This window comes from Saccoglossus kowalevskii, chromosome 2 (assembly GCF_978046115.1).
Source record: "Saccoglossus kowalevskii chromosome 2, keSacKowa6.1, whole genome shotgun sequence".
Taxonomy (NCBI): domain Eukaryota; kingdom Metazoa; phylum Hemichordata; class Enteropneusta; family Harrimaniidae; genus Saccoglossus; species Saccoglossus kowalevskii.
The window spans coordinates 27623180-27637423 of record NC_140642.1 but is presented as its reverse complement, the minus strand read 5'-3'; the positions used below and the strand labels follow the sequence as shown (position 1 = coordinate 27637423).

At 37.4% G+C, this 14244-nt stretch overlaps 1 protein-coding gene across 1 annotated transcript; it reads right to left on the bottom strand.

Moving 5' to 3' along the window:
• Positions 1-1258: 1258 nt before the first annotated feature.
• On the bottom strand, positions 1259-13289 carry LOC100370451 (uncharacterized). The gene is made up of 8 exons (XM_006813086.3): positions 13056-13289; positions 11174-11310; positions 10415-10520; positions 9999-10093; positions 9801-9897; positions 8722-8820; positions 3782-3892; positions 1259-2932 (listed from the first exon to the last, which is right to left on the bottom strand). The coding sequence occupies exons 1-8, from the start codon at positions 13105-13107 to the stop codon at positions 2754-2756; spliced, it is 876 nt and encodes a 291-aa protein (XP_006813149.2). The 5' UTR covers positions 13108-13289; the 3' UTR covers positions 1259-2753.
• Positions 13290-14244: the final 955 nt, after the last annotated feature.

Below are 14244 nucleotides of genomic sequence, written 5' to 3'. Positions count from 1 at the left end.
AGGACCTTGATTCTGTAGGTGTGGACTGTAATGTTTGGGAAGGACCTTGATTCTGTATGTGTGGACTGTAATGTTAGGGAAGAACCTTGATTCTGTAGGTGCTTGCATTAGAAAAGGTTGAAGTCTGGATGACTCATTAACTTGCCATATGACTTATCTGAAAAGATGACTGTTTCACAGCCTTGTTACGAAGTCCCAAACACTGAATATAGTTTGTGACAAAATTCTACTAAATGTACGATCCAGCATACAATGTATGACATATTAATATGCACATTTATTTGCATTTCAATAGAGCAAATGTGGTATAAGTCAGCTTTTGTGCTTTGCACATAAAACAATTGCATAACAGTCTAAGAAATATGTGTGGTTTTTTTAACAACCAACATTTTGCATTATCAGACATACATCAAGGTATTTTACTTCCTGATATTTATATTGACTTTGAATGAAATCGGTTCATACAGGACCGAGATTCAATTTAAGAATTCTAGAAATGCTTGACTTTGAATATTTAGCAATCTTGCATTTGGTCATGAACTGAATGGACATGCTCAAATGTATCCCACAATGCATGATAAATGTTTGAATGTATTCGGTCCCAGCAAATCCAAGGTATAGATGAAGATGCACGCACAAACAGAGATCAAATTATAAGTCCTTATTTTCTCACTTTGCCTGGAACAAAAATATATTTAATAGTGAGATACTGCTTTAGGGTATTATTTTTGACACTTAAAGACTCAATTTCCAGTCTCCGTCCCATGTGCATGTATCTGCTGTGCATGTTTGTTATTCTGCTCTCTATGATATTTGTTATACACAGGGACACAGACTGAAGAAAACTTTGCAGCAGTGGGTTGTACCTATCCATAATCTGGACTGGTAATTAATAAATGTTTATTGCCAGCCCATCATAGTCATTTTAGCTATTTTTCATCAAACAATAGATATGTAATTCTAAGTGGAGTGTTTCATTTTATTATTCACTATAAAGCCAAGTTAAGAGTTGACAAAAGCTCTTTTCCACCTACTCAACCTTTTGTGATTTTAGAAATCTCCCAAGTAAACATTAAATCTTGTAACAATAGCTCAATGGAAATATCTTTTTCCATTTTTGAATCAAGTACTGTCCCTAAAAAGGGCCACCTTCTCTCAAAACATTTGTTTATCTGTGTAACATTTACATGACAGTTGAATTTGATATAAACACAGGGAAATAAAAGAAGTGCGAGTTGTCCAAGTTGAAGCCAAGCAGTTTCAATAACACAACACATTTTATTTATTTTGTAAATAATATTATATAAAACAAGTGGGGATTACAACTAAATCTTATAAACATAGAGAGTGTGCAACCACAGAGAACATTGCACAGCTTTTTACACTGATACATCATCCAACTAAACATACGTTCATTCTTCAGCAGTGGTTGTAATTTTGTGTTTACATTAAATTACATAATTATAACGTAAGTACAATGTTAACAATACACAGTGACATGTTTTGGCTCACTCCATTGACATGTACATAATATAAGGTTATTACGAGAATACCTCAAAGTATGCACAAAGACAGTACAGCTGGATTATCGACCGACATTCGCGGCGTACTGTCTGAGTTCATACTTTGAGGTATCTTCGTAATAACCTTATTATTATATATATTTTTCTTCTAAGGATACACCATGGGAATGCCAAATTTCAAAATGCTTAGAACAGAATCAGCGAACTTCTTTGTACGGAGTCTAGTCTGGGCAGCCATGTTTGCTTTTATTATTAGAGGACGCTTACACACATAATCATTCCATATTTGGAATTCGCATTTCCTAATATGGTAGGATGAAAATACTCCGTAACATATGGGGATACGGTGACAGATTTATTTTCATATAATGATTGATAGCACATCACTATGATGAGTCTCTTACCACAAGCGGCTCATTGGCCGCAATTCAACAGATTAACAGTTGCGCAGTGGTACAAGACTGGAACTGACTGGACTAGTCTAAGACATTTATAAATTATAGATGACTATATTTTGTTTAGATATGTACAGAAATATATACAAGTTAAGTAAATAATTATGGAACACTGCAAACATTGAGACATGCATCTTTCATGTAACACTAAGGGATGATGTCAAATAATCGATGTCAGATAAAAAACTTAATTCCTTTAGTTTTTTTCCAAACCCCCTTACCCCCCCCCCCCACTGAAACTTAATTGATAAATATTGGTCATGGCGTCAAACTACATTCACCATTAAATACAAATTGATAATCGGACAGTAGTATTGCATAGCAGTTGGTTGCCGGGTGGGTGTAAGAAGATTTTGCAAAATGCACCTCATTTGACGCACAGATTTACACTTGAACCAAACCATTTTTCTGGTTTTTTTTTCCCATTTCAGTTATTTCTATCCATGATTGGATAGAACTACAAATACTGCAAGATTTTTTTGACTTCATTAAAAAATAAAATCATTTTTGTAGGATGGAAACTTTTTCAGGTCAAACCCCCCCCCCCCCCAAAAAAAAACTAAAGGAAATACGTTTTTTATCCGACATCGATCTTTTGACGTCTTCCCTAAGAATCCATAATTAAACCAATATAGTATTATTACATATAATATATTGATTTGGACATGTTCACTATCAAAACATTTGTCACCAAAATGAATGACATGACATTCAAACTGTTATAGAAAGAATATTTACAAATTGTACACATACTGTGGTAACATACATCACTCTGTTATGAATGAAACACTCGTATAATTTCTGTGATGTCTTTTCGACAAATTGGGCAGAAATCTTTACGATTGAGCAGTGACTTTGCACATTCCATACAGGTGATCATATGATGGCATGGACATAATAAACAGTCACGCTGGCGATCCATGCAGATTGCACAATCACGGTCATTAACACTGGCTACAAAAGAACAAATATAAAGGTAGTTTAAAATCAAATTTTTGCTAGCATTTATCAAAAAGTGATGAAATTGTTGGCAATCAGCCAAATTTAGCCAAATTTCCTGGAATGTGTGTTTAAGTTTTTACAGTATCACTACCTTAGCAACACACAATTGCTATGGATCTGGTTTTGTTTCAAAAAATCATGTAACTAAGTATTTTTTTTATCTTAGTGTGTAGATAAATTATTTATTAAACAAAACACATGCCATTTTTTTAAACAACACATAAAAAAATTAACTTATTTCTCTGGCAATAAAACATCAGTAATTTTTTGAGAATTTTATAATGCACATGTTATTATTAATACTTGCACACAAACATAAAAAAAATGAAATGTTTTCAACTAATTTTTTTGTATCAAACCCTGAATGTGTTATTAGTAAAACAATATGAAGTGTGTAAAGGTCTCACAAGGTCCAGCAGTGTTCTACATATGTACTAAGTTTGAATGAAATCCATCAATGCATACCTTGTTCAATGTAGAATCAAACTATGCCTTTGTGCCAACTGGGGAACAAATCTGTTCCATTTTAGGGACTAATCATCAGATTTATCTAAAATTATCTTTGAAATAAAGCTAAATCTAAAGCTAAAACTTTAACAAGCATCATCAGACATATACATATATATTCATTAACAAAATCAACCAATATAAACTATTTATGCTATGATTCCAGGCACTGAATTCCATGCAAACTTACAGTGACTTGAAGGTTTGAAGTGAGTGGTATTTACATGACTCCCCTGCTCAAGTTAAAGACCTTGCAGTGAAGATTTCTCATAAAATGTGATAAAAAAAACCTACCAAGATCATCATCCTGTGGTGGTGATAGGTTGCCATTGTGACCCAACTGCGGAATATAAACTTCTGCAATCCCCATCAAACCTCTCTGTCTTCTGAGCTGTTCTCTTCTTGCTTTGAGTAAGATTAAAATAGTCTTTATAAATACAGTTTAATGGCTTGGACAAACCATTAGAAATTGGAAAGTGAGACTGGTAATAATTCAAAAAAAAAAAAAAAATAACATGGCCAAAAATCTATGAAAAAATATATTATTAGACTTACTAATGTTTAAATTGCAAGTGTGGGTGATGACATACAGTGCATTTAACCACAGAAACCATATTTATGTTTGGAACTACATGACAGAGCTGTGAGGCTATCTGTCTATCAATTGGCAATTTAATATACTATCCTGGTGTCAACCAGTACTGGGGGTTTACTGACACTTTCACTGGGTTCACTGTTGTAGACACAAGGTTCATTTTGATGGGCACTAGAACAAGGTCTACAACATCTTCGCCAGCCAAGGACCATTTATTCGGCCGAAGCCTCAACATTAACCCTTGGCAGATTTCACCACGAATTACCCTCAAACAATTATAAGATTCACTTCGGCTCATTTGCATCACCCAATCAGAACTCACAAAAGAAACTGCACATTACTTGGTAAAATTAAAATGGTTGAATCAAATAAATTTTTCTCAGTCCCTCGACTGTGTTGCAACGAAGACCAAATCAGGCAAGTCGATATGTTATCAGTTTGACAGTTTTGTCAGTTTACTAAAACATGGTTTGCACAAATATGTATTTAGACATTTCATCGTCCCCATTGTTTTAATCTGTGTTGAGCTCCCGATCTTCACATTTATGATACAGACACTATGATTTGTGGCGCCAGCTCCTTGGCACGCCCATTCAAATGACTCAATTTAGCTGCAGTGAAATACAGCTTTTCCTAACACGATCACGTACGGGTTCGTGGGCCGGTTATGAATGACCAGCTTTAGCGAAATTGTGCGATTCGGACAATGAGTCTACAGTGACTTACACTGGGTCGACTGTTATTGGTACTGGGTCCACTGTTATTGGTACTGGGTCGACTGTTATTGGTACTGGGTCGACTGTTATTGGTACTGGGTCGACTGTTATTGGCACTGGGTCCACATTTATTGGCACTGGGTCCACTGTTATTGGCACTGGGTCCACTGTTATTGGCACTGGGTCCACAGTTATTGCCAATAGGTCCACTGTTATTGGCACTGGGTCCACTTTTATTGGCACTGGGTCCACTTTTATGGGCACTGGGTTTACTGTTAGTGGCACTGGGTCCACTGTTAGTGGCACTGGGTTCACTGTTAGTGGCACTGGGTCCACTGTTAGTGGCACTGGGTCCACTGTTATTGGCACTGGGTCCACTGTTATTGACACTGGGTCCACTGTTATTGGCACTGGGTCCACTGTTATTGGCACTGGGTCCACAGTTATTGGCACTGGGTCCACAGTTATTGGCACTGGGTCCACTTTTATTGGCACTGAGTCAACTGTTATTGGCACTGGGTTTACTATTAGTGGCACTGGGTCCACTGTTATTGGCACTTGGTCCACAGTTATTGGCACTGGGCTCACTGTTATTGGCAATGGGACCACTGTTATTGGCACTGGGTTTACTGTTAGTGGCACTGGGTCTACTGTTATTGGCACTGGGTCCACTGTCAGTGCCACTGGGTCCACTATCAGTAGCACTGGGTCCACTGTTATTGGCACTGGGTCCACTGTTATTGGCACTGGGTTCACTGTTATTGGCAATGGGTCCACTGTTATTGGCAATGGGTTCACTGTTATTAGCACTGGGTCCACAGTTATTGCCACTGGGTCCACTATTATTTGCACTGGGTCCAATAATTTTTATTGGCACTGGGTCCACTGTTATTTGCACTGGGTCCATTGTTATTGGCACTGATTCCACTGTTATTTGCACTGGGTCCAATAATTTTGATTGGCACTGGGTTCACTGTTATTGGCACTGGGTCCACTTTTATTGGCACTGGGTCCACTGTTAGTGGCACTGGGTTCACTGTTATTGGCACTGGGTCCGCTGTTAGCACTTGGTTCCCTGTTAGTAGCACTGGGTTCACTGTTATTGGCACAGGGTCCACTGTCAGTGGCACTGGTCCACTGTTATTGGCAATGTGTCCACTGTTATTGGCAATGGGCCCACTGTTATTGGCACTGGGTTTACTGTTAGTGGCACTGTGTCCACTGTTATTGGCACAGGGTCCACTGTTATTCGCACTGGGTCCACTGTTATTGGCACTTAGTTCACCGTTAGTGGCACTGGGTCCACTGTTATTGGCACTGGGTTCACTGTTATTGGCACTGGGTTCACTGTTATTGGCAATGGGTTCACTGTTATTGGCACTGGGTTCACTGTTAGTGGCACTGGGTTCACTGTTATTGGCACAGGGTTCACTGTTATTGTCAATGGGTCCACTGTTATTGGCACTGGGTCCACTGTTATTGGCACTGGGTTCACTGTTATTGGCACTGGGTTCACTGTTATTGGCAATGGGTTCACTGTTATTGGCACTGGGTTCACTGTTAGTGGCACTGGGTTCACTGTTATTGGCACAGGGTTCACTGTTATTGGCAATGGGTCCACTGTTATTGGCACAGGGTTCACTGTTAGTGGCACAGGGTTCACTTTTATGGGCACTGGGTTTACTGTTAGTGGCACTGGGTCCACTGTTAGTGGCACTGGGTTCACTGTTAGTGGCACTGGGTCCACTGTTATTGGCACTGGGTCCACTGTTATTGACACTGGGCTCACTGTTATTGGCAATAGGTCCACTGTTATTGGCACTGGGTCCACAGTTATTGGCACTGGGTCCACAGTTATTGGCACTGGGTCCACTTTTATTGGCAATGGGACCACTGTTATTGGCACTGGGTTTACTGTTAGTGGCACTGGGTCTACTGTTATTGGCACTGGGTCCACTGTCAGTGCCACTGGGTCCACTATCAGTAGCACTGGGTCCACTGTTATTGGCACTGGGTTTACTATTAGTGGCACTGGGTCCACTGTTATTGGCACTTGGTCCACTGTTATTGGCACTGGGCTCACTGTTATTGGCAATGGGACCACTGTTATTGGCACTGGGTTTACTGTTAGTGGCACTGGGTCTACTGTTATTGGCACTGGGTCCACTGTCAGTGCCACTGGGTCCACTATCAGTAGCACTGGGTCCACTGTTATTGGCACTGGGTCCACTGTTATTGGCACTGGGTTCACTGTTATTGGCAATGGGTCCACTGTTATTGGCAATGGGTTCACTGTTATTAGCACTGGGTCCACAGTTATTGCCACTGGGTCCACTATTATTTGCACTGGGTCCAATAATTTTTATTGGCACTGGTCCACTGTTATTTGCACTGGGTCCATTGTTATTGGCACTGATTCCACTGTTATTTGCACTGGGTCCAATAATTTTGATTGGCACTGGGTTCACTGTTATTGGCACTGGGTCCACTTTTATTGGCACTGGGTCCACTGTTAGTGGCACTGGGTTCACTGTTATTGGCACTGGGTCCGCTGTTAGCACTTGGTTCCCTGTTAGTAGCACTGGGTTCACTGTTATTGGCACAGGGTCCACTGTCAGTGGCACTGGTCCACTGTTATTGGCAATGTGTCCACTGTTATTGGCAATGGGTCCACTGTTATTGGCACTGGGTTTACTGTTAGTGGCACTGTGTCCACTGTTATTGGCACAGGGTCCACTGTTATTCGCACTGGGTCCACTGTTATTGGCACTTAGTTCACCGTTAGTGGCACTGGGTCCACTGTTATTGGCACTGGGTTCACTGATATTGGCACTGGGTTCACTGTTATTGGCAATGGGTTCACTGTTATTGGCACTGGGTTCACTGTTAGTGGCACTGGGTTCACTGTTATTGGCACAGGGTTCACTGTTATTGTCAATGGGTCCACTGTTATTGGCACTGGGTCCACTGTTATTGGCACTGGGTTCACTGTTATTGGCACTGGGTTCACTGTTATTGGCAATGGGTTCACTGTTATTGACACTGGGTTCACTGTTAGTGGCACTGGGTTCACTGTTATTGGCACAGGGTTCACTGTTATTGGCAATGGGTCCACTGTTATTGCACAGGGTTCACTGTTAGTGGCACAGGGTTCACTGTTATTGGCACAGGGTTCACTGTTATTGGCAATGGGTCCACTGTTATTGGCACTGGGTTCACTGTTATTGGCAATGGGTCCACTGTTATTGGCACTTAGTTCACCGTTAGTGGCACCGGGTCCACTGTTATTGGCACTGGGTTCACTGTTATTGGCAATGGGTCCACTTATTGGCACTGGGTTCACAGTGATTGGCAATGGGTCCACTGTTATTGGCACTGGGTTCACTGTTATTGGCACTGGGTTCACTGTTAGTGGCACTGGGTTCACTGTTATTGACACTGGGTTCACAGTGATTGGCAATGGGTCCACTGTTATTGGCACTGGGTTCACTGTTAGTGGCACTGGGTCCACTGTTATTGGCACTGGGTCCACTGTTATTGGCACTGGGTTCACTGTTAGTGGCACTGGGTTCACTGTTATTGACACTGGGTTCACAGTGATTGGCAATGGGTCCACTGTTATTGGCACTGGGTTCACTGTTAGTGGCACTGGGTTCAGTTATTGGCACTGGGTTCACTGTTAGTGGCACTGGGTTCACTGTTATTGGCAATGGGTTCACTGTTGCTAGTATTTAATTCACTATTTTACCAGCAATAATATATAAACTCTATATAGCTTCGCCTCTGACATTGTGATTTAGAATTTGACATTTAGATCTGACTTTAATAGCTTTTGATGATGCTTTCACACATTGCGTGTCATATGATTAAGTAAGATCATAAACTTCCAAAAACAGATTATACCGCAATGTTATCACACATACCTTGTTTTCTGGATTCTATTTGCTCCTCTGATAGTATGAGTGGTTCTTGACCCGATCTAAAAAACAATGTTTTCCCAATCCTCTCAAGCAAATGTCGAACTGGTTTGAGAGAAAATTAAAAATGATTCAAATAGTACTGTCAATTGTACTTTTGTAATTAATAGAAATAAGATACAGTGTCACAACGGTGGTAAACTGAGTGTATTGTACTCGGACTATTTTATTTTAACTGTGTGTTCCAATGTGTGTATGTTCAATTATGGGTGTGTTTGGTGTGAGGGCGTTCATTATCAAATACCCACCATTAGAAATGTATGTATGGAAGACCCACCCACCCAATACTGTATGATAGTATAAATATGACACACGATTTATACATGACAGAATGCCACAACCTCACTCTGATGTTTGTTAGGTATGGAAGTTACTAGTATTTCCATGAGTGACGCAGTGTATTCTGTGGCCAGCGAATGAAAAAAAAAATATAGATACACCACATCAACAGTCATTGCCATTGTTTTTCGATCTAGGAATTTGATGATTTAAAAGCTAGAGGATTTGTTATAAATATGACTTGTTGCTCAATTTCTGAAGAAAACTCAAATTACAGTTTTATAGCAGTGGCACATCACTTTCGTTTTGGCATTGTTTTTAGTTTGAGCTACTGACTATGAAGGTTGCTCAATTGCATGATTTACCAGGAAAATACAGAAATTATTATTACATGGACACATGACAAAATTTACAGTTATATTTCATGGCTTTCGATAATCTTATTTGTGAACGAATTTATTCTGGCGGTTTTATTATTTAAATATACATTAAACAATGTAAACAAAGTGTCAAAAGGCATAAGGCAACTGAAGTTGTGCACACAGCTTTAGAAGAGACTACTTAACGTGCATTTGCATATTTTTGCTGTCAATACCAATTCTGTTGAGCAAGACTGCAACTATGAATACTGCAGTAGATGTGTAATGGTTGTTGTAATGCATCATGTAAAATATGGATTCCACGAGAATCTATTATTTGTTTAAACATAATTAGAATTCACATAACAACTATCATTTAAACATTACCTTTTTCAACATTTTGTGATGTTGTGAATTTTGTTGCTGTAATTTCAACTTCAGGTATTGTGTACACTGGATGTAAAAACCTCAGACCAAGAATTCTCTGAAAAGAAATATGAAGGCTTTTGTAAACTTTTTCATATACATGTAATGTCTGAGTCAGGTATACAGCATAACATATATTGAGTAAAGTCTGACACCTACCTCTTTGTATGCTGCCTTTTCAATTATTTTATTCATATCTAAGTACAGAGTATTGGAACCAATCACTGCTGTTGGACTACATAAATGAGAAACACCTAGAGAAAAAATTTAAAATATTGCTTACACACTCAAACAATGTAATATTATAATAAAGGTTAAAATTACGAGACAATGAATTCAACCAACAACTCCATCATCAGTACTACCAATTTGAAAGTGTCTTAAGCATCACAACTACTCTACCATCAAAATATATCTTATTCTTGGGAATACTTTTAGAGCATTCATGTAATCAGTTTCTGTGTTCTGCAAATTTGTTGACACCTCTATAAACTCATTAGGTGTTAGGAAATGATCTACTTTATTGAGAAAAATGCATATGTGTGTGTTAACATTGAGAAACAATATCTACTTACTTTCAAATAAATCTTGTTTAATTTGTAAATCATCAATAACAGCTTCAAATATAAACTCAGCATCTATAACAGTTTCTTCTAATCGACTCATACAGAGAACTTGACCCTGTAAACAGAATAGACAGCCACGGTCAAATCAACTGTAATAATTACAAGGGGTCTGTCTGAATAAGGTCAAACCTAAACCTACAAACAACGTTTCATACAAATATAATTAAAGGAGAATTTAAGCCATAAATTTTTGAAAAGAAATACAATATTTAGAAAAATGCAATATTCAGAAGTGTTTCTCTTTTACACAATACTGTTTTACAAGATTGTGCAAACTTTAGGTCTTTAGACTCACTTTGAACAGCATAATTTTTTTGCTAAAATTTCGACGATACATGTACATTTATGTATTCTTTTTTAATTTTGGACTAAGTGAACATATTTCCTATTGGCTACAGGTCTTGACCAATAGTTTATTTTGTGAAAGGGAACAACAGTTGAATTTGCTGTACAAAGAGTTTACCATTAATAAATGACTCTCAGCCACGTTCCCACAGATATTAAATGTGTGAGACAATCTTGGGTAAAATGGTACACCAGTAGACCGGACTAGTAATTCAAGACATTCATTTCAAGCACGGTTGCTATGGGCATGGTCTTGGTTACTATGATATCACCCAAAAGAGGTTCTGAATAACAGTTTTTCTCCTTTATGACAAGTTGACTATAGCCTAGGCAATCAAGGTACATATAGTTTTATATACTTACAAGAAAGTTTGGATGAGTCATGAGACCCTCATTCTTTAATTCTTCCTTGTCATCAGCTAAATTATGATAAAATACATCCAGGGCAGCTGGGTTATGGTCATATATCTTCACTCTATGACCATGATATGCCATATCACCTGTAAAACGAAACAGTACACATTTATTTAGTGGGATGCCTTGCTAAACAAATGGTCTTTTCTGAATTTGAATGAGACAGGTATAACAGGTATAGGAATGATGGTTCCTTCACCACAAGAATTTCTCGCCCAAATTTTCTGTACTTTTTGTAATATTCTTCAATATTTCTGAAAATGAACCCTAATTTTGGAGCCAACAGACAAAATTTTTATACATTTTTCAGTTTTTACCCTAAAAAAGTTTTCTATTTTTGTCCCAATCTTCTGAAGGAAAGTGTAGACTATAAACGGAACTATTTTATATTTGTGATGATAAGAGGGAACTGGTGGTGAAAGGGTTAAAATGGTCGCCATTTGGTCATCTTGAATTGTCCAACACAGATGAAACATATTGATGAAAAAATTAAAATTATGTTTATTACAAAAATGAAATTCATAATGATACTCGCAAAGTAAAGGAAGTAAAAAACAAACAGAGAACATATCGAAGGTTTAAATCTGCTTTTGGATTAGAAATCTACTTAACACAACTCAAAAATGCATATTTACGTGCAACAATGACAAAAATGCATAAAAAACTTCCGAATTATTACAATAAAAAAACAATTCATCGAAATAACGTACAGTAGCAAATTAATAATTCAATTGGCACCAAAAAAATATACCCCCGGTAAAAAACTGCATGGACTCAAGTTAGCAACACCTGCCGATTTAATTGCTATATTTTTATGCGCTTCCTTACTTAATCATTGTAGTTTATAGTTTTTTTCTTTGTTGTTTTCCTTCATTGTTATTATCATTAGTAGTTTATTTAGTTTTTATTTGTTATTATTAGTAGTTTATTCAGTTTTTAGTTATTTCACCTTTGTAACCATTTCCACTTCTTCCAAGAAGTGTGTAAGTTGCTAATAACGATTTGGGAGGGGTGTATATAAAGCTCAAACATGAATGCTCAGGAAATGTCGTAGATATGAGCCCCGAACAGCATTCATTGAACCATTTTGAATCCTAAAAATGAATCAATGCCAAGTGTATTACTAAATTTAAACAAAATCTGTCCATTAAGACTGAGCCTCTCGAACAAAAATAGCTGCTGTTTGCCATTTTCAATTGGATCGTGAAACAAATGTACATATTCTGTCTTATTTTCCATACATGCAGTATACTGGGATTATAAGATAAGATAAGATAATTCTTTATTACAACCATATTGAAAGAAATTCAATTTAGGTGAATACATAAATTATAACCCTGAAAATCAACCCTTATTAAACTCCTATTTCAACTTGAAGTGATCATTGGCGAAGATTGGGTTGTCAAACTATGTATTTCAAAATATCACACTTTCCAATTTACATTATAAAAACATCAGGTCACTGATTGTTTTAGCAACATTTTATTTTCATTATACATGAACCTTACTGTTGCTATGGAGATACTTCCACAATAATATTTGTAAAAAAAACAAAACATGCGCTTGATACGTCAACATGGGTGCATATTGGCTATCAAATCGGATATTTTCATTATCGTTTTCAAGTTATTATTGTATATCAATTAAAATATTAAATTATTAATGACAAAAACGTTACAAGTATATCGCTCAATAGCCTGTGTATCGGGAGACTAGACCCGTCTCGCAACTCGTCTTGCTCTTGGTTCACCGTGACCAATTAAGGCCAGCACGACACAGCAGGAAAGGAGGAAGGCTATAAAAGGGGGAAAGAATGTGTGTACAGTATTACCTGCTATTTTCGTACCCATAAGACCACAGCCAATCACGGCGATGCGAACCATGGTGTGAATTTGACGTTGAATCACAAAACGAATATGTCATTCTTCCATCTCCTCTTTTTTTCCTCGGTGCAATACCGGAAGTAGATTATCCTTAATGTATGTGTGTCAGTAAACGCCGGGATGAAGCATGCCGTCAGTCACGTACCGCCAGTCAACGTTGCGGCCAGTTGAACTGCATTGCCGCCAGTAAAACGTCATGAATTAAACTGTCCTTCAACATGTATATACCGACGATGTCGATTAGGCAACCATAACATATAATAGTATGGGACATTCACGTAGCATTGATATAAAATTGCCAAAATTTGCGCTCAAAGCAATATTATCTATGATTTTTTTCTAAAAACGTTTTATTTTCAAAAACATACCGCTATAATTTTAGGCCCTGAAAATAACATTGTTTTATGTGGTACATAAATTCGATAAGCATTGAAATAACACCAACACAATTTTTCATCGTCAACATTAAGAGTGCATCCTGAAATATACTTGGTAGTTATATATCATTAATTTTGACTACTACTGTCCGTGTTTTATATGGTACTTTAATCCAACATTCAAATCCAAAATGTCACGGTCGCTGAGTTGTCTGCATATCAGCACCATCGCCCCCTACCGAAGATATTTATAAATTACATTCTAGGGTAGTCAATATTAGGAAAGGCTCAGCTATTCCTAGATGTATGTCAGTTTTTTCAAATCTGATAATGATATATTTTCTGCACTTAACCTAAATTATTTCGTCATTTTGATAGTACCTTTTAATTTTATACATATTTATGTTTTTTTTTCTTTGTAATGTTGGTCATACGCAGTTTCCTCCCAGTTTCAGACCTATTAGTGGCTATGTCCGTTGATCTATACAATAGTATTGTATTAACTCATAACAACCTACTGAAGGAGGTTAAAGGTTACAAAAGAAAATTACAGATAACAATTAATCAAATTACAATGACTAATAGTTTAAAAGACAACCAAAAACAGACTAGATTGTTAGTAACGGAAATATATAATAACATAAAATGAAACAACAACAAAAAACTATAAACTGAATATAAAAACAAAAACCCAATGAACACATAATTTAAAAAAGGTATTTAAAAAAAGGTCAATGACTAAGTAGGTGCTACTGTCTAA

Excerpts from the sequence above, each read along its gene's own strand:
- LOC100370451 (XM_006813086.3), bottom strand. The coding sequence starts at position 13,107 with ATGGTTCGCATCGCCGTGATTGGCTGTGGTCTTATGGGTACGAAAATA. Across the intron at positions 10,094-10,414 it reads TAAACAAGATTTATTTGAAA|GTGTTTCTCATTTATGTAGT; the intron begins GTAAGTAGATAT and ends TTTTTTCTCTAG. Across the intron at positions 3,893-8,721 it reads AATAGAATCCAGAAAACAAG|CAAGAAGAGAACAGCTCAGA; the intron begins GTATGTGTGATA and ends TCTTACTCAAAG.